We start from the raw sequence: 21,773 nt of genomic DNA, 5'->3' as shown, positions 1-21,773 counted from the left end.
ATCCTGCTTTCAGCAGCAGTGTGACCTGGGGAGCAAACACACCCAAAAGGCTGCTCAGACATTCTGGGAGGCTCCTCAAAGACCGGCATCCACTTTGGCTTAGCTCAGACAGACGTTAATAGTTTGGCGGGTTGGAGGTCGGTGGTCTCTCAGCTGAAGAGACCACTGGATGAATAAGATCCATAGCGGTAGCAAACACTGCTGGGGGAGCTCCCCTCGGGCTGCCTTTCCTCCTCACTCCTCACCCTGGCTGCCAGGGTTATTAATAGCACCCCAGGGTCCGATTCGACACTGTGGGCTTGGCTAGCAGTGGAAGGTCAATTCTTTTTCTTTTTTTCACAGTACTAGGGTTTGAACTCAGGGCCTACACCTTGAGCCATTCCACCAGATCTTTTTGTGATGGGTATTTTTGAGATAGGGCCTCACAGAACTATTTGCTCAGGCTGGCTTTGAACCAGGATCCTCCTGATCTCTGCCTCCTGAGTAGCTAGGATTACAGGCGTGATCCACCAACGCCCGGCTAGGTCAATTCTTTGAACTACTATTTGTTGGCTTTGTTTTTTCTGATTACATGGTCACTGCAGAAGAGCTTTCACACTAGAAGCAGCCCATACATGGTTTTTCCACCTGCTACATCTCTACAGCTTCCGCTTTCTCTGAACACAGTGCTGGAGCTGTTGGAAGTAAATGATTCTGAAGAAAGTGGGTTCCAGTAATCCATAAAACGGGCACTGGTGTAATGCAAACAGGCAAGTCAATTAAGTTTTTAGCTTGATGAATGAAATCAACAAAACAACAAGCTTTCCTTATGCGGAACTCATTCGAGTTTACATTTCAGCCAAAGTTGGCTCTTTGGTAGTTGCAGGGAGGGGGTGTGTGTGATGTTTTTGACCAATCCGTGTGATAGCCAAACCCAAGACACCTCATTTTACCTCTGGTGTTCACAGACACTCGTGAGGGATGTCACCAGAGCAGAAGGTAGCCCAGTGTCCCTGTGGCCTCACCCTGAATCTTTCCATATTCCAGGCCTTCTCTCCAGTGTATCTAAGGTGATATTGGATGGCTGGGTGTGGTCAATGCCATCCCCTCCGTGAGTCCTCCGAGATAGAGACGCTCTTTGACTCACAGTGTTGCTACTGCCATTCTTGCTGTCACAGGGGAAGGCAAATGACATAGCTCCACTTGTTACTGCAGTTCAGGCAGGACTTCATAAGGGGACAGCAGGAGGGGGACAGGAGGCAGAAGGAGCTGACTCTCTGGTCACAATGTAAGTGGAACCAGCAGAACAATGCACCAAGTCTAGAGAAGGGAGTAGAGCCTGACCTGTAGGTGCCGGTAGAAGGGCCCCCCACAACAGGAATCCAGGGTGTACTCCTCCGTTGGACAACTGACACACGAAACATGGAAACAAATACTCCCAGAGAGCTGATCCAGTTGGGTGAGAGCTGGCTGCAAGAAATGCAAGCCCAACAGAGGCACTCAAGCTACCTGGTGTCGTGCTGAACAGTGAGGGCACAGATGTGAGACCTCACCAACATCGATGCACCTGAGGACCATAGGGACTCCGCTGGAAAGTCCCCATGAGAGCTCCTGCTCTGAGGCCTCCACTCCACTCTCCTGCTGCCTCTCCTTGTCCTGCTTTTGGTTTCTTTGATTACCCATGTGAATGAGGGCTGTGCCTTGCAGCCTGTGGCCACCAGCCTCCTCTGGACACATCTTCTCTTAGACCCAATTCCAAATTCGCTGGAGTCCCAGGAGAGGAGATCTTTTTGGCCCCTTTTGGATGAGGTGTGTGTGGTAGCCAGATGACGGCTCCCCAGAGATGCCCCCATGAGGCGCTGGTAGTATAGTGGTGAGCACAGCTGCCTTCCCAGAGATGTCCCCATCCTAATCTTTAGAGGCGATGGACATGTTACCTTGCCTGTCAAAGGGAAGATTAATCTTGATCTTGGTAGGATCTGGATGAGGCAGATTATCTGGGTGGGCTGAGTTACGGGGGCAGCAAATGTAATCCCAAGAATCCTCATAAGAAGGAAGCCAAAAAGGTGAAAGGAGGAGGCAGTCGTGATACCAGAGCAGATGTTGGAGTGATGTGCCTGAGGATGGAAGAGGCAGCTCTGCTTGTTAATTTATGTCATCCCGACTGTGCCACGGGTGCCAGGGTTAAACATTGCTTCTGGTGTTAGTGGATGAGATGGTATTTGAATGGGTGGACTCAGGTCAGCAGAGTGCCCTCTGTTGTGTGAGTGGGCCTCATTGAATCCCTGGAGGGCATTGGTGACACAAAAGTGGGAGGTGGCAGGAATTTGTCCCCTTTTCCTGGCTCCCTGATGATTTAGGACATCTCGTCTCTTCTCTTGCCACCAGACTGGGATTTATACCATCTGCTCCCCTGATTCTCAGGCTTTGGACTCTGAGTTACCGTCTGGACTGCCTGGGTCACCAGCTTGTACATGGCAGGCCATGGAACTTCCCAACTTCCAAACTGCATGAAGCAATTCTTTGCAATAAATCTCCATCTATTTCTCCATTTTCTATTGGTTCTGTTCCCCTGGAGAACCCTGACTGACAGAGGCCATTTAGCTAAGGAATGCGACAGCTTTTAGAAACAGGAGATGCCAAGAAGGCAGATCCTGACCTAGAGCTCCCAGCCCAGCGGCACCTGCACGTCTGCAGGGGAGGCCTGTGGACTCTTGACCCCCATGACAATAGGTCTCTGTCACTTAAAGCAACTTGGTGTGTGGTGCTGTGTCATGGCAGCAGTGGAGAACCCACTCAGTGTCCATACCTGACCCTCCTGGTTCAAGATAGGGTAGCACCAGCAGTCCCTTGTGTCAGTCAGCTTTTTCATCACTGACCAAATGCCTGAGAAAACAACTTAAAGGAGGAAAGGTCTGTGTTAGCCCTCAGTTTCCAAGGTTTCAGTCCAGGGGAGGCCCAGCTTCTTTCAGATCTGTGATGAGGCAGAACATCATGGTGGCAGAGCGTGAGGCAGAGGAGGTAGCTCACCTCATGGCAACCAGGAAGCAAAGAGACAGAGGGAGGAAGGTGTTGGAGTCCCAATATTGCCTCCAAGGTCAAGTCCCCATGACCTAACTTCCTCCCACTAGGTCCCGCCTCCTAAGGATTCCACGCCACCAAGCCTTCAACACATGGCCTTTGGGGCCATTTGAGATAAACCGTGACATCACCTCTTTCCCATCTGTGGATGGGGTCTGTAAGACGGGTGCCTGGAAGGAGAACAGGCTTATATCTGCCCACTGCCCCATGCCCACTTTTTCCAGGTCCCCTCTTATTGCCAGTGGATCCCAGGTTCTCCTGCCAGGACAGAGGCACTCTGAGTGAACAGGCCTGTCACTAGAAGGTACTGTCCCCAAGGCTAGTCAATTGCAGGGCCTCTCATCTACAATCAGCCTCTTTGCGATTGGAGTGTCAGGTCCTCGGGTCATATCAACATCAAGGAGTTCTCGAGCCACAGCGCTGAGGGTGGACAGCCACCTCTCTAGGCACCTCCCACACAGCTTCTTCACTATAGGAGGCTGGAAGATTTGCAGTCCTAGCCAGGCTTCCAGGAAGCGCCCCTGCCTGAAGACCCTGACTTCAGTGGGAATAATGGAGGTGAATACGGAATGGCTTTGATGCTATCCAAATTGTGTGTAGGAAGCGAAGAATGTAAACATGAGCCCAGTCTCAGTTCTTCATGTCACCGCCTCTGCTGTGGCGTGAATGACGAAGACTGGCTTGAGCCACTTTTGAGTCTACGTGGGGATCTTACGCCACCGTTTGTTCTCAGCAACACCCGAAACTTGGAAAGCAAAATAAAATGAAATGACATCAACTCACCTCATTATACCAGCCAACGATGAGTTCCAAGTTGCCCACAAATTTCCGGAAGGTTTCGTTCTCTGAGAACAGACTCTCTGCACTGCCTGGAATCTCTTTTTGCTGCTGGAAATTCAAGTACTTGACTTCTCTCAGGACTGCCACCAGCTAAATGGTAACGGAGGTCAAAGCACAGGTCAGAAGGTGACCTCAGAAACAGAACGCTGCCTGCCCTGGGTGTTTTCCTGGTTGAAGGATTTCAAAGTTTGTGGGAGACAGGTTCAGGGTGTCCTCACCCTGCTTGCTGGTCCTGAGCCAGAAAACACTGACATCACCATCATGGGATGGATGATGTCATCGTCATTTTCTCATCTCCATCCACTTCCCGGCCCCCCACCCCCAGGCTGTATGGAGAAGGCTCTATCGGGGCTTCATGGGGCTCCCTCTCCTCCCATTGGCTATGCAATCCCCAGCAACAGCAGGAGCCATGCTCCCAAGACTGCTTCATCCCCAAAGCTGTTCCCCTTAAGATCTCAGTAACCTATGTTGCTGAGTCCCTTGTCATGTCATGTGACCTCCCTGAAGGTCATGCCACCTCCTGGGCATCTGGGCTCCTCTTGGCTTCTAGGACACCCAATTGTCCTGGTCACTGTTTCCAGTCCTTTTTTTTTTTTTTAAAGGGAGAGTGCAAACACAGTCCCCCACTACCACAAATTATGTGGTCAAGTTTCCCACATTTGGGGACATCACAGGGGTCAGCACATCCGGAGTGCAATGGCTGAGCTTCGCACTGGGAAAACCACCTTCGTGATCGTGGTGTCTCCTCGCCAGGTAAGTATTCCAGTCTTTTTTGATAATCTTGGGATTTCCATGTTGGAGAACCAGAGCTTGGTCCTCCTCATTTCACTCTCAATTGCATGAGGCTCGTTCTCCTCCGATGTCACGGCTTGTGTCCCTTCCGTGTGTGGATGACTCCTGCATTTACTACTCCAACCTCAGCATCTCTCTGGACCTCCAGACCCTCATTGCCTCCTGCCCACTCAACATCTCCACTTGTATGTCTAGTTGATAGTCGGACAACATGGCCAAACAGAGTGTCAACATTCCCCTGTGGCCTGCTCACCCGCCCCCTCCAGTGCATGTCAGCCCCCCAAAAGCATGAAGGCTGACTCTTCTTCCTCTTGTTTTCCATTTCTAATCCACCCAGAATCTCACTGGAACCATGATTACAATCTAATCACCCCTCATCGCTGCCACTCCAACCCAAGCCCCACCCTCCAGACCATCTTTGCTCACCTGGATTGTAGGCCCCTCACTGGTCTTTGTGCTCCTAACCCTCCCCCACCCCCATAGAAAAGGGATCCTTTACAGATACATCAAGACTCTCCTTTGTCTGAGGAACCCTGCCATGGGCGCCATCTTGCTTAACTCAAAAACCCAGTTCTATAGATGGCCCCAGCAACTCTTCTCTGTCCATCTCCCATCTCCACTTTGACCCCCACCATGCTCCTGCCATGGCCAGACATGTTGTTCTCTCCATCTCTTCTTGCCCACTCCCTGACTTCCTGAAAGCTGTGGGTCTAACATTGCACCTGCCCCCTTCCTCCAGCTCCATTGCCCGCCTGGCCTGTTCTTTGTCCTGAGGAATCAGCTGTCATCTTCTGACTTCTTTATTTGTGCTAGTTTGGTCACCCTCTTGTTCTTCTCTCTCTCCGTCCCTCCCTCTTCCTCCCAGGGATAAGCTCCAGGAGGGCAGAACAAAAGCCTTAGAAGCTGTGTTCACAAGTTCATTCCAAGCACATGCACAGAGTAGGTGCTCAGTAAATATTAATGAATGAATGAATGAATGAGTTTTAGTGAAAGGGAAGTATTCCAAGGGAAAGTCACACCTCTGTCTTTGTGCCTTCCGGTATCCCCGCCCCCTCAGACAGGACAGGTCATAAGGGAGTGCTTGTAGTAATTGAGCCCCACTCCTGCTTCTGTCCTCTGTGTGCATCTAAGCCATCCAGATTCAGCTCTGGAGCACACTGCCCAGCCCTGTGAGTTCTCTCCAGCTCACCCTCCTTGGCCAGCCAGCCCATAACAGATACCTAGTAACTGCTTTTGCTGAAAAGCACTGACTCCTCACTTGGGCCTACAGATGTCCAAAGGAGAGCTGAAACGAAGAAAATCTTGGCATCCCTGTCTCTGTTTTGAAACTCTTTGCTCTGAGCCGTTCTCTCTACAGTCACCTTGCAGCCATCTTAGAATCCAGGAAGGACAGGACTGACGAGTTGAAATTGCCCCCAGACCACAATGCCTTTCTTATGGTGATCAGGCCCTACCTGACAATCCTGAGACGATGATAAACCAGACCACATGTGTGACGGGTCTGTTTAATAACCGTGCGTACCCCATTTGTCCTCTACTTAATCCTAAAGCTCTTGTCGGTGTCCCAAAGATGGGCTGAAGTGTTGACTTTGCCTCTTATTGTGGCGAGCCCAGCCGTGTAAAAAACCTCTTCATTTGCCCTTCACCACTACTTGTCTCTTTATTTGGTGTATAAGGGTGAGTGGCCAGACTTGATGTGTGGAACACCTGGTGTTGGGCCTCTGGCCTAGAACTCCAGTTACAAACCCACCTCTCTAGGTCCTTCCTTCCTTCCTTCCTTCCTTCCTTCCTTCCTTCCTTCATTCCTTCTCCTTCCTTCCTTCCTTCCTTCTCCTTCCTTCCTTCCTTCCTTCTTTCCTTCCTTCCTTCCTTCCTTCTTTCCTTCCTTCCTTCCTTCCTTCTCCTTCCTTCCTTCCTTCCTTCTCCTTCCTTCCTTCCTTCCTTCTCCTTCCTTCCTTCCTTCCTTCCTTCCTTCTCCTTCCTTCCTTCCTTCCTTCTCCTTCCTTCCTTCCTTCCTTCCTTCCTTCCTTCCTTCTCCTTCCTTCCTTCCTTCCTTCTCCTTCCTTCCTTCCTTCCTTCCTTCCTTCCTTCCTTCTCCTTCCTTCCTTCCTTCCTTCTCCTTCCTTCCTTCCTTCTTTCCTTCCTTCCTTCCTTCCTTCCTTCTCCTTCCTTCCTTCTCCTTCCTTCCTTCCTTCCTTCCTTCCTTCCTTCCTTCCTTCCTTCCTTCCTTCCTTCCTTCCTCCCTCCTTCCCTCCCTCCATGCCAGGGATAAAAACCAGGGCACTATGCACAGTCAGCAAATACTCTACCACTGAGCTACCACTCAGCCCTTGAAGCTGTTTCCTGGGGTGCTAATGTTCTCCCCATATCCTAAATATCTCCTGGACTGCTTAAAAAACAAAGCCAAGGCTCCCTGTGACACACACAGGGACCTCCACAAACATGCTGTTGGTGGAACAGGTCCAGGGTGGCCCATTTCTTCCCTCTCTCACCTGACTCCCAGGTATGCCATCCATCCCTCAGCCTGCCCTGGGACCCACCGCCTTGCTGAAGTTGACTTGGATGAGGCCGGTGATGGTATCCCGCTGGATCAATGGCTGGCCCAGGTTGAAATGGCAGTCCTCGTCTACCCTCTCCACCCACTGCTGGTAGATCTTCTTGCGGTAGTTTTTCAGTAGCTCCATCATCTCATCGTATTTCTGGTAGGTCAGCTTGGCCTCCTCACTGGACATGACCCTGGATCAGAGTTGGGTGGAGCAGTAAGGCACCAACCTTCACCCTGACATTTTCAGATTTTCTTTTAGCACCCACAACTGCTATTGTCAGACCTCAGCAGGCAGCCAGCAACCTTTTTCTTCCAGACTGATAGGACAACTGTGCAATGGATGATAAAATAGAACTGTGACCCCTTAATCTGTGACAGGCAGCCTAAGACGCTACCCATAAACTGAAGCAAGCAGCCAGAGTGGCTCTGCACACACTCACTGAAAAGCCTCCAGGGAGCCAGCCTAATGCCCGGGGCTGCAAGGCTGTGATGGACCCTCCCTTCCCGGAGGTTGACCTGAGCTATCCGTGGACCCTCCCTGGCCTGGGACTTACGGGTGCTCAATGTACTTCAGGTGCTTCATGGACACCTCCAGCCTCTCCTGCAGCTCCAGGCTCCACTTGAGCTGCCCGGCCACGGGGGGCATGTTTTTGTGGATTGGTGGGATGGTGCCCACTGCAGAGGCTGCCATCTGGGCATCGTACAAGAGCTTGGCATTGTCCAGCTCCTTATCGAGCAGTTCCAGCATGACTGAGTACCTGGGCACCACCTCGGCAAGAATCAGAGGCCGCTCCAGTAGGCCTCCACACATGTACAAGAGCTGGGGAGACATGGGGGAAGCCCATCTTTGCCAGAGGTCCTGTTGGCTTGTGCCCATCCCGGGCTGTTACCAAAACAGGGAGGGTTCAACTCATTCGAACCTCTCTTTGTCTGGCAAATGGCTAAATGATGCTTGTGTGGTTCCCAAGTTGCTGTATGACAAGGCTAAAGCACCTCCTGTAAACCGGTAGGGCTAACTAGGTCTGGTCTAGGAGGATTTATTTCAGGCCCAGGAGAAGTGAGGATGTGGGCAAGGAAGATCTGAACAATCAAAAAGCACAGTAAAGCAACAGCAAAATAGCCACAGGACTGGGTGAGTGAATATCTGTTCCTCAGGGACCCCATCTAGCTTCTACCCTGCCTACCTGCTCCTCCCAGAGAAGGGTCTGAAACACGGGACACTGCTCCCAGAGGTGGGCACTGCCTCCACCAGACTCCTTCCATGGCCAGGGAAACAGCAGCACAGAGTTGTGGCCTCCCAGCAAGGGCTCAGCCCCCACCTCCAGGTGCTCCTTATCTGTCCCTCCCCTTGTTCCAAATCAGATTTATGGGGCAACACCTCTGTGTTGCCCTGGCCAGGTGACCACTACTGGGCTCTTCTGATTTTCCTGAGCCTGTCTCATCCTCTACACATGACTCCTGGGTTGAGAGACACCCAGGAGATTAGTAAAGCACACCTCTGGGTGTATCTGGGAGACAATTAACCAAGGGAGGACCTGCCCTGAATGTGGGTGGCATCACCTTTTAAGACTGGGGCCTGGATGGAGCAAAAGGGGAGGAAGTCACTGGTGCAGCATGCTCTCTATCCACTTCCTGTCGGCGGGGCGGCAGGAGGAGCTGCTGTACCTCGCTGATCCCCATGCTCCCTGCCGTGCTCTTTACTCTCACCTTAGGCCCAAAGCAACAGGAGCTAGCCAAGCAAGGACTGAAAACTTTGAAACTCTGAACCAAAATAAGTCTTCCTCCTTTCAAGTTGTTCTCTGGGTTATTTGCCACAGACAGGGAAAACCAATCAATACCGTATTCTGGGGGTCCCAGCCATGGTAAGGGCTCCAAGAGGCAACAGGCCAGCAATCTGGCCAACCCAATGCTCTCCCTCACACCTGGCCTTATAACTGGAGACCAAATCATTGGGGTCTCCAAATTAAAGAACTGAAGCTTTGTGTCAACAGCCCATCAGGGTTCCACGCCAAAGCACTACACCAGCACAAAGCCATCTCCTGCAATGTCCCAAGTAACCAATTTCCCTCAGCTACGGCCACTTCTGTCCCACAGTGAAAGCTCAAAAGCTCCTACTCTGTTTTGGGCTAGGTCCTAAGTGAATCCAAATCACACGCCTCCTGGTTGGGAGGGCAATGAAACAGGCCAACGAAGCCCAGTAGAACACCAGGGAGGACTGAGCCAAGAAGAAACGCCCATCAACCCAACCGGGGAAGGGAGGAGAACACGGGGAGCGGGGAGAAGCTGCCACGTAGGGAGGAGGAGGGAGGCCTCTGTGGCCAGATGGCATTTGAATGCAAGTAAGTAAAGGAGGACTTCTCTGGGGAAGAGCGTTCCATGCAGGGAACACTGACAAAAATTCTGGGCTTGGCCAAACTCAAGTCAGGCTTCTGACCCCTCCTAGGCCACCCGTGTACATCCTTGTGACATCCAGTGTTAGCCAAGTTAAATTAGCAAGAAGCCCCCTTTGACATATGGCTGGGCTCCTCACCCCCACCGCCCTCAGGTGGTCTCTGCTCCTCCTGGCCTGGTTCCAGCAAGAATCCTGCTGGGCTGGTTTAGCGAAAACCCCCCTGACCCTTGTTTCTGTCCATCCCCTGCCTCTGTCTGCCCCTTAGCTGTTGATCCCACTCTCCCAGGCTGTCCTCAGAGTGGAGGACCCCCACTGCAATGGCCCTGTCCCTAACACAATCGTCCTGAATAAAGTCTGCCTTACTATGCTTTAACGAGCATTAACTGGCTCAGTTTTTCTTTAGCCACAGCAAGGAGGCGCTGCATGAATTTGCATTCATTGATATTTGGCCTGGAGTGCCAACTGAGCCAAGACTGACTTGTTGGTATAGCTTCAAGTGCCTGCACGTGTGCACTTTTAAAAATAATGCTTAAAAGGCAAAGGAATACCCTAGCATTTGCTTCGGAGAGATCTTTGGGCTCAGCAAGAGGGCCGGGGGGCAGGGTTTCCTGGATCCCCAGTTCATTCCCAGGAAGTCCAGCTCTGGCATCTTCCAGAAAGATGACTACCACCCTGGCCACCATGGTTGCCTTCAAGGTCATGGGAGCCTGTCCATCTGAGTGGTTCCAAAAAGGGGCATTGGACACAGTGGAACTCAGAGCTGGCCTGGGATTCTGGTTCCTCCACTTGCTGACTAGCTGTGTGACCAGGAGCAGGTTTCTTGACCTGTCTGAGAAGGTAACATGGGGGTGGGGAGCAATAACAGGCGAGAGCTTAGCAAAGAGCCTGTTTGGGAATTCCAGGAGCTATCATCTTCCTGGGCCCTAAGACCCTGCCATCGTTTCTGGGCCTCTCCCATGGGCATCATAGCATCCGAGGGAACTCCAGGCTTACAAAGTGAGGGGGAGATGGGCTCTGAGTTTCACAGCGGGCAGATGCAAATAAAACTAAGCAGAGACAGAAAAACAGGCTAGCCAAGCATTTATCCTCTCAAGGCAGGACACCTGTTCTCCAGAGATACTCCAACCACACACACCAAGGCCTGTATCAGCCCCTGGTCCAGCCAGGCTGGTCCCAAAAATGCATGAAATGGGCTAGACTGGAATGATAAGGAGTGGTGGGACCTGGAGCAGATGGGGCCACTCAGGTCTGTAGGGGCCACTTGCTTCAGAACTGGTATGAAGGGCACTCAACACTGCAGACATTTGAGGTTCAGGAGATGCGGGAAGAAGCCTTTCCCTGCTCCCTGTCTGACTAAATCAGAGCTGCCATAGCCCCCTCTGCAGGGAGTCTAACCACCGCCTCTCCCGCAGCACAAACATCATCCCCAGCTGGCCTGCTCCCCAGAGGCCCATTTGCCTTTCCTTAAGGAAAAGCCCCTCCTGCCTTGCAGCAGCCTGTCCCCCGTTCCTCTTCTAAGTTGACGACCTCAGCTGCTCTCCAGCATTTCAGACAACCTCTTCCTTAGTCTTGTACACCTGCAGTGGCCTTGTCAATTGGACCCTTAGTTCATTTGCAGGCCCCCAACCATGTGAACCGAGATGACGGAGGACAAACTCTCTACCCAGCCTTCTTTCTACAGGGATCAGCAACGGCTCTGACGTCAGCCACTTACTGCCCTGGTCCTTGCCTTTTTCTGACTATTCGTGAAGTCAAACTTAAGATATCTCTGTGTATTGGTTGTTTGTGTTTTTCTTTGATTGGTGCTTTTCTATGGTACTTTTCTCAAGCTCGGGCTGGCCTCAAACTCACAGTCCTCCTGCCTCCCAAGTGCTGGGATTACAGGCATGCGCAACCACACCTGACTCTCTATGACCTGTTTTTATAGTGCTCTTTTTATAACAACATTTACCTTTCGTAATGATAAAAGCCCAATCCACTTAATGCACAGAACCTGGACATCATAGAAGAGAACACTGAGGATGGAGAAATACTAGCACAAACCCCACTACCCAGAGAGAACTCCTGTTAGCAATAGGATGTTTACCCGGATGAATGCTTTTGTCGTGCATGTTTGTGTCACCCTAACCCTAAAGATGGGCGATGGTGGTAGGAGGCGGGACCTCTGGGGGAGGGAGAGCTTGTTTGTGCTCTCTGTCCCCCCAGTGAATAGACACAAGGAGACGACGGCCACCTGCGTGCTAGGAGGCAGGCTTGCCGGTACCTTCATAACAGGTACTTAGAAATTGCTTTTGTTTGCTGGGCAAGGTGGCTCACAGCTATAAGCCCAGCTACTTAGGAGGCAGAAAGGGGGAAGAGTTCAGTTAGAGGCCAAATGGGGCAAAAAGTTTACGAGACCCATCTCAACAAATAAGCCAGGTGTGGTGGAGCACACCTACAACCCCAGCTATGTGGGAGGCCATAGCTCCCACTATGTGCACTATGTGCACTAATTTTTGCACTATGTGCAAAAATTAACTTGAAGTGAAAAGTGCTGGAGGCATGCCTCAGGTGGTAGTGCTTCCCTAGTAAGCGTAAGACCCTGAGTTCAAATCCTAGTTCAAACAACAACAAGACAAAACAAAAATCCCAAACTGCTTTTGCTGAAAAGCACTGGTTCCTGACTCCTCGCTTGAGCCTGTACATGTCCAAAGAGGACCTAGAAGCAGGAGAACAGCCTGGCATCTCTGCCTCCATGTTGTGTCTGTCTCCTTTGCTCTGAGTCTCCCTCCTGCACTCACCTGGGGTTCCAGGAAGGACAGGACTGATGATGACATCTGTATGACAAGGGACAGAAACTACTCCCCAAGGAAAGGAACATCAGAGCTGTCACAGCACAGACCACCCCCAAATGAGGACCAGCCACTGTAATGAGGAGGCTGTACTCTGGAGCAAGAGGAATCATCTATGGGGACAAAAGTGCCCCCCTCAAGTGATGACAGTGATAACAAATCCAGGTTCCCTGCTAATGACCATCCAGGCCACACTTTGCACACCTCTTCCCCTACCCTGATTCTTCTTCTGTTTAAACCTACAGCTCACATTTGTACCAAAGAAGATGAGCGGAAGTGCTGACCCTCTCCCTTCCCGCAGCATCCTTGCCTGTGCCATGTAACAAACGTCTTTTCTCTGCCCTTCGCCACTGGTCTATCAGGTCACAGGACCTGATGTGTGGAACCCCTGGGGCCAAAAACCAAGCTACACTTTGATCTCTGTGTAGCTTTCATTCCTTCTAGGTGGCGGGGACACTAAGTCAGAGGAGGATAAATGGACACTTTTAAACTGAGCTTCCCAGCCGCTTTCTTCTGTTCCTCTGAGATGCCAGACACACTCGGGGTGCTCCCTGCTGCCCCATGCTGAGGCGTGGGCTCCCTCGGCCCAGCTCAGCTAAGTGAAGGTGTCTGGTGCATCCCTAGGACCTGCCAGAACTGGCACCGCTGCTACGGACACTTGGTCAGCTCGCTCACCTTTGCTGAGGACTCGATGGAGTTGCAGTCATCGAAGGCTTGGCAGAAGATCGTGGCCAGCCGCCTGTCCAGATCTTGAATTTTGATCTCAAAGTCAGTGTAATCATTGTCAAAACTCTAAAAGTAAATGAAATGTCGTGAACATGACAGGCAGGGCAGGCGGTCGCTGTAAAGCCTCCACCAGACTGGGCGGTGTCAGGGTTGAGCCTAAGTGAATCCCCGGGCTGGGGTATCTCAGTGCTTCCTCGCCCCGCCTTCGCCAGTCCACGCAGGACTTCCTTACCAAGTCTCCGGGGTCCAGAGGGTCATATTTGCACTCAGCAAAGACCTTCACCCGCTCGAAGACCTCGTCGTAAATCTGCGTCACCAGGTTCCCGAGGACATTGCCTCGAATTCCCCCCATCTCGATTTTCTCCAGCTTCAGAAACTCAACAGCAGTTTTATAAAGCTCCTAGTAGGTGGTAGAGGAAGAAAGGAAAAATCCTCATTACTCCGTGGCCGTTCCTCTCTGGAGCCAAAGACCAGTCGCTAATCTAGCTCTGAGCCAGCAGACAGAGCGTGCAGCACCATCACCCCACTCCGCGCCGTCCGTCTGGTTCGCTGTTCAGTTGCTTAAGCAAAAGGCGCCTGCAGAATATCCCACTTCCCCGGCATCAGAAGGGGCAGGAAAGGCGGGCGGTGGCGTCTGGTGCTTTGGCTGTGCTCTGCGCTCCCTGCTGCCTGGAAGGCGTCCACACTGAGAGGAAGCGGATGCCTGAGGTCCCCAAGGCACGTGGTAGCACGTGCATTTTCTGCGTGCCAAGCCCAGGGTCAGGCAGTGCCGAGGGGGTGCTCCTGAAGAGGTGGTGTTGCTCCCCCCGCCCCCCGGGCTGGAGCTGAGTGAGGGGGAGTGGAGGAGGCCTCCTCCTGGGGTCCATGATGTATCAGCCAAAAGACCATAGCAAAAGCTAGCCACGCCGTGAACTCTGGGGCTCTTCTGGCCAAGGTGGAGGACAGGACTACTGGGGGTGGACAATAAGACATTTTCTGGCCCCCAAAGTCTCCTCTTCCACAGAAACTTCATCCTATCAGCTCCTGTAATGTAGGAGCCAATAGCTTTTGGCTGTGACCTTCGACCTCTCAGGTTGAGAGCCTTAGGGCATGAATAAACACTGTGATCTAAATGTAAGTGGTTAAGCACCTGCCTAGCAAGCAACAGGCTGTGAGTTCAAATCCCAGTGCTGTAAAAAGAGAAAAAACAAACCAAACTAAATTCCAGAGTTCCAAGTGGGTCCTTCCTCTGCTCCCAGACTTGTGGGTGAGAACTGGGAGAAGCCAACACACTGTCCATCCTGAAATCAACCATCAGTGGCTCCAGGGTCATTTGTCCCTTTTTAATGACATTAGTCACACAGGCATAAAGATTTTTAAAAAGTCACACCATGCAGAAGATACAAAGCAAAAGGCCAGACTTTCTTTCCCCACCAGTCTCCACCATCCTCAGCTCTCCTCCCCAGAGAAGGCCATCGTGTAAGTTTTAATACCGTATGTGTCGCTCTGTGTCCACACAGAGTCTTAAGGCTTCCTTTCTGATAATTTAGTCCCATCAACTCTGTTTTTGCCCTCCAGGCTTCCTTACAATGGTCATTTAACTTGTCATTAGTCTGCTCAAGGACAGAATGCGCAAACAGAGAAGCCACCAGTGGGTCACTTCTGTCCTTGGCGAAGTTCCAGGCACAGAGGACACGGCCTCAAAGACTCAGTTCCCACATGACACAGGTGTTTGGTCTACACTTTTATTTTCCTTACTGGGAGATTAGTCCAGGTTTTTTTTAAGTGTTTTGGCAGTGCTGGGGATTAAACTCAGGGCCCCTGACAGATCGCTAGGCAAATGCTCCCCAACCCTGGGAAGCCATTCTAAAGCAGGCAGTCTGGGGAATGAGGTGAGGAAGAGCAAAGCAGCGTGTTTACCTCGATGGTCTGCACTCGGTGGAAGAAGGAGTTCATTCTGGAGAACGCCAGGGAAGAAGGAAACTCCCATGGTACAATTTCCTTGTCCTTCAGGAGAGAGAAAGGGCAGGGGAGGGTGCATGCTTGCTGCAATCCCACCTGCCTGCATGTTGGAGGTGTTCCCGCCCTGATCCGTGCTCTGGAGTCAGGAGGTACCTTGAAGAAAAGCTTCATGTTTTTGCAGCAGAAGTCGTAGGCCCGGAAGAGCTCCTTCAGGACGTTCACAGACAGTGAGATGTTATTAAGGACCTCCTCAATTTCGCCCTGCAAGCCTTTCAGCACTTCCTCTGGGCTCAGGAAGGATCGAGTCTGGACAAAAGAGAAGACAGACATCCTAAGATATCCCTGCCGAGTCCCCCAGAGTGAGGCTGTGGCACAGCAAGTGCAGGAAAGGAACAATCCCCATGATCTGCTTCCTTGGACACAGGGACTGTCCCTTGGGTCCGTGGCCCAGCCTCAGTGCCAACTGCAGGGCTGTTTTGAGGAGGCCGAGCGGCTTCCAGACTTGGCCTCTCATCCCACACAAAGCTGCGGCAGAAACAGGGAGGGAGACGCAACCTCCTGCAGGCGGGTGCAAGCTTGCTTTTAATGAACGTAAGTGGCCGGGTTGCCCCTCTGTGGTTCAGCACTCATGGCTGCTAACTGTGCTGGTGAAAGGGAGAAGGAAAGGGATACATGGCGTGACTCGGTGCAGGACCAGATAAACCCACAAAGTGCCTAAGTCTAGGGTCTCAGTTTTCTCCTCCTCCGCCCTCCTTTCCTTTTCATCCTCCCTCCATATGCAGGAGCAAGGCCCAGGTCCTGGGAAAAGTCTAGAACACCACCAGGAGGAGTGGGCCTCAGCTCGGGGCTGAGGAGTTAAGGCCGACGCTTTGGGCCTGTCGTAAACCGCTGAGGGACATGGAGGAGTGGGGAGGAGTGGGGAGGGGTGGGGAGGAGTAGAGAGGGGAGGAGTGGGGAGGAGAGGAAAGGACTGGGGAGGAGTAGGGAGGGGAGGGGAGGGGAGAGGAGAGGACTGGGGAGGACTGGGGAGGGGAGGGGAGGAGTGGGGAGGAGTGGAGAGGAGAGGAGTGGAGAGGAGTGGGGAGGGGAGGGGAGGAGGGGAGGACTGGGGAGGGGAGGGGAGGAGTGGGGAAGAGTGGGGAGGAGTGGAGAGGGGAGGAGTGGGGAGGAGAGGAGAGGAGAGGACTGGGGAAGACTGGGGAGGGGAGGGGAGGAGTGGGGAAGAGTGGGGAGGGGAGGGAAAGAGTGGGGAGGAGTGGGGAGGAGTAGGGAGGAGTGGGGAGGGGAGGAGTGGGGAGGAGGGAAGGAGTGGGGAGGAGTGGGGAGGGGAGGGGAGGAGTGGGGAAGGGAGGGGAGGAGTGGTGAGGAGAGGGGAGGAGTGGCGAGGAGGGGGAAGGAGTGGGGAGGAGTAGGGAGGGGAGGGGAGGAGAGGACTGGGGAGGAGTAGGGAGGGGAGGGGAGGGGAGGAGTGGAGAGGAGTGGGGAGGGGAGGGTGAGGTCACCATCTCGATGATCTGGTTGCAGAATTCCTGCAGGATGACGATGACCCTGGAGGGCGTGTTGTAGTGCTCAGAGGTGGCCCAGATGAAGCAGATGGTGTCCAGCACCTTGGCGATGAAGGTGGGGAGCTGGGGAGAGACGGGCCTATGTCATATTGTCTCAGGTTTCCCCTTCCCATGGCTAGTGTTGGGCTTCCAGGAGCTGGTGACAACCAAGAGGGCTGAAGTTCCCTGGGCCCCCAAACATGAGACAGCCCCCACCCCTATAGAGGGAGTTCTCTGCCAACGCACCGACGTGAAGTCAGCCTGTTCCGTCTCTTCTAACAAGATACGCAGGGGCATCAGGTAGAGAACGACATCATTGGCTTCCTTCAGCCCTGAGTGTAACAAGAACAAGCCGTGTCACTATGGTAGGGAAAGCCGGTCAGAAATGGTGCCTGGGCAGCTCTGGAGGCTTCATGGCACCTGCTTCTTCAAGAAACAGGAGGAGGGGGCTAAGGAAACTGCTCGTGGGAAAGATGTAAACCCTGGGGTTGGTGATAGCTCATCCCAGCCCTTCCCAGAAGGCTGGTGGCTTCATCAGGAACTCACCTTCAGTGACATTCGTGTAAACGTTTTGCAGGGCTGGCCAGTAGCAGCTTTTGGCTTTTTCCAGGATCTCAACTATCTTGTTCACTTTGGGTCTGTTTAGCTAAGAAGGAGAACAACACAAGGTTTTCCATTGAACTCGAATTCCGTACGATGAGGGCAACCTGACTTGTGGCCACTGGAGCTAAGGAATTCACATGGACCATCAGAGCACCTCAGGGTCGCTGGGAAGTCAGCAAGGGGCTGAGTGCTGGTCCAGATTGCCCAGCAGGGATGGAGTTGCTGACTGCTGGGCCGTGGGTAGGACTCAGCCACCATGGTGGGGCAGAGGCCCTACCTGTTCGTGAATGCACTGAAGATTCATCAGCCGGGTGTCCCAGAACTCGAACTCGACCCGGGGCAGGGGGTGCAGCCCATCCAGCAAGGCCTGGGCAGAGTCTTTGCTCAGAACGTCCCGGATTTGGTGGGACCAGTCAATAATGATGGTCTCGATGGCGTGTAGTAGCGAGTTGTCCAGGGAAGAGGGGATCCTGCCAAGTACAGGTCAGGATGATGCTCTCATGGCAATGCACTCGTGGGTTCCTCTGAGCCCTGTGCCTTCTGGGAGGGACTCCATCTGTCCCTCCCCTAGTAGCCTGCAGCTGGGGGACACCAAGCCACCAGCAGCAGAGCCATGTCTGGTCTTATACCTCTGCAACAATGTTCCAGCCACCTCGTGGAGGGTGGGGCAGAGAATTTCCTAAGTCCCCCAGGTAGGAAGAGTGAGAGAGTGAGGGGTGGGAGTTATCAGACACGCTGGTGTCTGGACATGAGAGGAAGAAGGGCTGGGACTCTGAAACAAACTCCGTGTTAAGATGGTTCAGTCCCACATATGAATAATAAAATAATAAAAAAAATAAATAAATCAACAACTAATATCTATTTTATTTTAAAACTGCAGAATAGTACAAAGAAAATAAAAAGTCAGACGTATTGCCCCACCTGGAACTAAGTTGGCATATTTGCTCATTTTTTAAAAAATTTTTTCCTATTTATTGATTTTAATTTTTTAAATAAAAATGTATATATTTAAAAAAAAAAAAAAAGATGGTCAGTCCCATCATTCTGATGGAGCCTCCACAGGCCTTGTGTGGAGACCTTGGTGAATGATCCGTGGAGGACCAGCCCCTGGAGCAGTCACCCTCATATACTCATTGTGGACAAGTTGTCACACTGGTAAGAGTTTTAGTCTCACATGTGAAGGCATATGCAAATGGTGGCCGGGCAGGTGTGTCAGAATGTCTTGGGATTTCTTGGACTTCCCAGGGCCTCTGGGATGTCAAAGCCTCTACCTAGACTCACATCCACCTGCCAAAAACTCCTTCCATTCCTTCTCTCTGCCCCTCAGCTCCTGCATGCTGCTTCCTATGTGAACAGCTGCGATGACTTGTGTGTGCCATGCGGTGATTACACACATGCATAATGGAGGGGACAGAGTGAAGGTGGGTCCCTTCCTGGGCGTAGATGCTGCTCGGTGATTGCCAGAGTGGAATTCCAGGGGCTTCCACACCTCCTCCTTTCCTACCCTCGTACCATGTATGACAGACTTGGCACCACCCAATGGCATCCTCTTGCACTCAAACCTTCCATTAGCTTCAAAACACAAAGCCAATCTACAATGACACATTGTGTCAGCTGTGGTCACTGTTCAGGAACTTCCCTGTCCAGCCAATTATAGGAAGCCTGGTGGTGTCCACCCACCTCTGCATGGACTCCAGCGTGCCGTCCAGGCTCCCCAGGTGCTCTGGGATGGGTAGCAGTGTTTTCCCCTTGATCTTGCCCCCCATCACAAACATCTCATTCTTCAGCTTGTGGACCTGCTTGACAATGTCTTCGGAGACCACCTGGGGCCATCCATCCATGTTCTCTTTTTGGTTTAGCAGAGAGTAGAGGACCTGAAAGGAGACACAGCTACCATTCAGTTTGGCCTTCCCTGACCACTCCAGGGAGCCAGGCCTCCTGGAGGACTTGGAGGAGCTTGGTGCTCACAAGCCTGGGAAAGTAGGGTTTTTCCTCCACACCAAGAGTGGGAGCAGTTGGGGTTTTTGGAACAGTGACAACAGCGCAGCTCCCTTGTCTTTCAGTGGCCAACCCCTCTCCAAGAAGGGAGACCCAGATTTTTCAATGGTGGCACCACACACTATGAGCTGCCCAGGAGGCTGTGATGGGCTGGGCAGTGTCCCCAAGCCCCTACATCTTGGGATGTGACTGCAATTGGAGATAAGGCTTTTAAAGAGGTAATTCAGGTAAATGAGGTCAGTAGGCTGGGCCCTAATCCAACAGGACTCCTGTCCCATAGAAAGAAGAAACGAGCACACAGACACACATACAGAAGACCATGTGAGGACCCAGGGAGGAGCCAAGTCAAGCACAGAGGCCTCAGAAGAACCAACCAGCTAACATCTGGTCTCAGACCTCAGCTTCCAGAACTGTGGGAGACCAAGGGTCTGTGGCCGAAGCCCTGAATCTGTGGCAGTTTGTATGGGGACTGAGCTGACCAAGCCTGCTATGCTCCCAAGTCTGGGACTCAAGGCTAAGAAGCCCTGCGATCACCTCAACCTGGGCCCTGCTAGGTGGCCCTTGGTTTTGTGTTTGCTTCTCTTTGGATGTATACTGGCAGGGACCCAGGTCCTCATTCTGGAAGGCTGGGTAAGTCAGCCTGTGCCTGCCTGGTTTCCAGAGTGCCCCCCCACCACTGCACCTGCTAAGAGCTGGAGCAGACAGGACAGGAACAGAGGGCAGAAAATGTCCCCTTTCTACTCTAAGTTTCAGGGGAACCCTTCCTAGTGGTACACGGGTGGCCCACACCTCTGCACCCATGGCACAGGCTGTCCCCAGCACAGGCAGGCGGCAGTAGTGCCAAGGGCAGCACTTCTCAGACTCCCATGGCTTCACCTGGAGGTCATGCATGGAGGCAGGTCTGTCTGCATTTTTAACCAGCTTCCAGGAGAAGCTGCTGGGCCCCTGACTACACTCAAACAGCTCTTGGGTCCCTCACTGAAAGTCTGAGGAACAAAGATGGTAACTCCTGTGCTTCGAACCCCTGGTCCCCCAGCCGGCCTGGATGCACACACCTCTTCCACAACGGCAATCAACTGGTCCACGGGTGCAGGGCTGATGTCCCCATAGAGGAGGCGGGTCTTGTAATTGTCCTTGTTGATATTTTCCGGCTTCGACTTGATAAAGTAAACCCCTTTGCTCTTGAGGGACTCGGGGAAGCCAAGGCAGGGGACGAGCATGCCGGCGACATTGAGAGTGAGCACCAGCACGGGGATGTCAGGCTTTTCAAAGAATTCTGTGAACAAGGTCATGTTCTCCTCTGCTCCAACCAACTTACTCCACTTGTCTGGCTTGAACTTGAGAAGCATGGTAGCAATTTGCTCCAAGTACTCAAGTCTGATGTCCTGTGGAGTCGTCATGGCGGCCACTCCTTGCACCAAGGTCCTCTGTAAAGTGAACAGAGGACAGGGGCTACCTGGGCTTCCCATTTCCCCACCATCCCAGGACCACAGGAAATCTCTGTCCCAAACAAGCAAAGTCGAAAAGGCTCATGACAAGTTTCTTAGCTGTGGATGGGTTGGTGGGGGAGGTGGGGCAAGCCAGTCATGTCCACTTGCTCTGGCTGGACACTTGTCCCCCTCCTGCTGTGGGTGTCACAGCAGTTGACATAACTGTGTAATGAGTGCCGTGTGCTTGTGTTACTTGTGACCATAAAGTTAATATGCTGAAGAGATAGATAAGAGGGAGCGACACCCCCATACAGTGTGGAGACGATGGGGCAGAAAGTGAGGAGGCAGGTGTGAAGTTCGGGGTGAGCCTCCACCTTCACACCGGCAGTGGTGCACCCTTGACATCATTAGTCTGCAGTCCCCAAAAGACACGTCCTGTGGAAGAGCTGGGATGCCACCCCAGTCACTAACTACCTTGTGGCAAAAGCAGCCGTGTGGAACGGCAGCAGGAATACCTCGGGTGCTTTTGCAGTGACCTGGGATTTCTCGGGGCCTCAGTCTCACTGTGAGAGCACACTGGGCAGGTACCCGCAGTGAGCAGGAACCCAGGGAAGTCGGGGAGCAAAACCCACCAGACGCAGCCCATCTGTGAACAAAGTGGACCCCACTGGCAACTCTGCCACTCGGAGGAGCCACACTGCTTGTCAGGTGTCCCCGAGGGCTTTGCTGCTGAGTTGGCCACCCCACTCTGGGAGTTCCTTAAGATGGGCACTGTGCTCTTATTTTAAGGGTATTTTCCTGCGTGTCCTGCGAAATTGGTGGCGTTATCCAAGTTAAAGGAAACGCTCTAGTTTGCTTATTTGGGGTTTGGGCTTTTACAAAATCAGTTTTCTTCTGAGAATAGCATTGAGGTGGACTCCTACACCCCGCGTCTGTCATGTGAGGGACCCCAGGTCCTCCATGGTTCCTTCCCCATCCATCAGATGGTCTCGTCTCAGATTCCTGCCCTGCCTTTTCCTGGAGTGCTGGCCAGGAGGTGGCAGATAACAAACAGTGCTATCCCATGTTGTG

The 21,773-nt window shown here is 52.5% G+C and overlaps 1 protein-coding gene and 1 non-coding gene across 2 annotated transcripts in view; both read right to left on the bottom strand.

Moving 5' to 3' along the window:
• The window catches only part of Dnah17 (dynein axonemal heavy chain 17), a 106,485-nt gene extending 85,813 nt beyond the window's left edge, over window positions 1-20,672 (bottom strand). The window contains exons 1-13 of the mRNA XM_074045000.1: window positions 20,328-20,672; window positions 18,955-19,148; window positions 17,552-17,744; window positions 17,218-17,317; window positions 16,918-17,003; window positions 16,630-16,755; window positions 15,281-15,433; window positions 15,086-15,172; window positions 13,419-13,586; window positions 13,136-13,252; window positions 7,792-8,057; window positions 7,233-7,428; window positions 3,844-3,990 (exon numbers count right to left, since the gene is read on the bottom strand). Coding sequence (XP_073901101.1) covers window positions 3,844-3,990; window positions 7,233-7,428; window positions 7,792-8,057; window positions 13,136-13,252; window positions 13,419-13,586; window positions 15,086-15,172; window positions 15,281-15,433; window positions 16,630-16,755; window positions 16,918-17,003; window positions 17,218-17,317; window positions 17,552-17,744; window positions 18,955-19,148; window positions 20,328-20,672 — 2,178 coding nt within the window. The remainder of the gene's footprint in view (window positions 1-3,843; window positions 3,991-7,232; window positions 7,429-7,791; window positions 8,058-13,135; window positions 13,253-13,418; window positions 13,587-15,085; window positions 15,173-15,280; window positions 15,434-16,629; window positions 16,756-16,917; window positions 17,004-17,217; window positions 17,318-17,551; window positions 17,745-18,954; window positions 19,149-20,327) is intronic.
• LOC141414165 (U1 spliceosomal RNA) lies at window positions 4,499-4,661 on the bottom strand. The gene has a single exon (XR_012439248.1). It is a non-coding gene; the product is annotated as a U1 spliceosomal RNA (small nuclear RNA).
• Window positions 20,673-21,773: the final 1,101 nt, after the last annotated feature.

The sequence above is a fragment of the Castor canadensis genome, chromosome 11 (assembly GCF_047511655.1).
Source record: "Castor canadensis chromosome 11, mCasCan1.hap1v2, whole genome shotgun sequence".
NCBI classification, from domain to species: Eukaryota; Metazoa; Chordata; class Mammalia; order Rodentia; family Castoridae; genus Castor; species Castor canadensis.
Note: the sequence above shows the minus strand (reverse complement) of the source record. Positions and strands in the feature narration are given on the sequence as shown.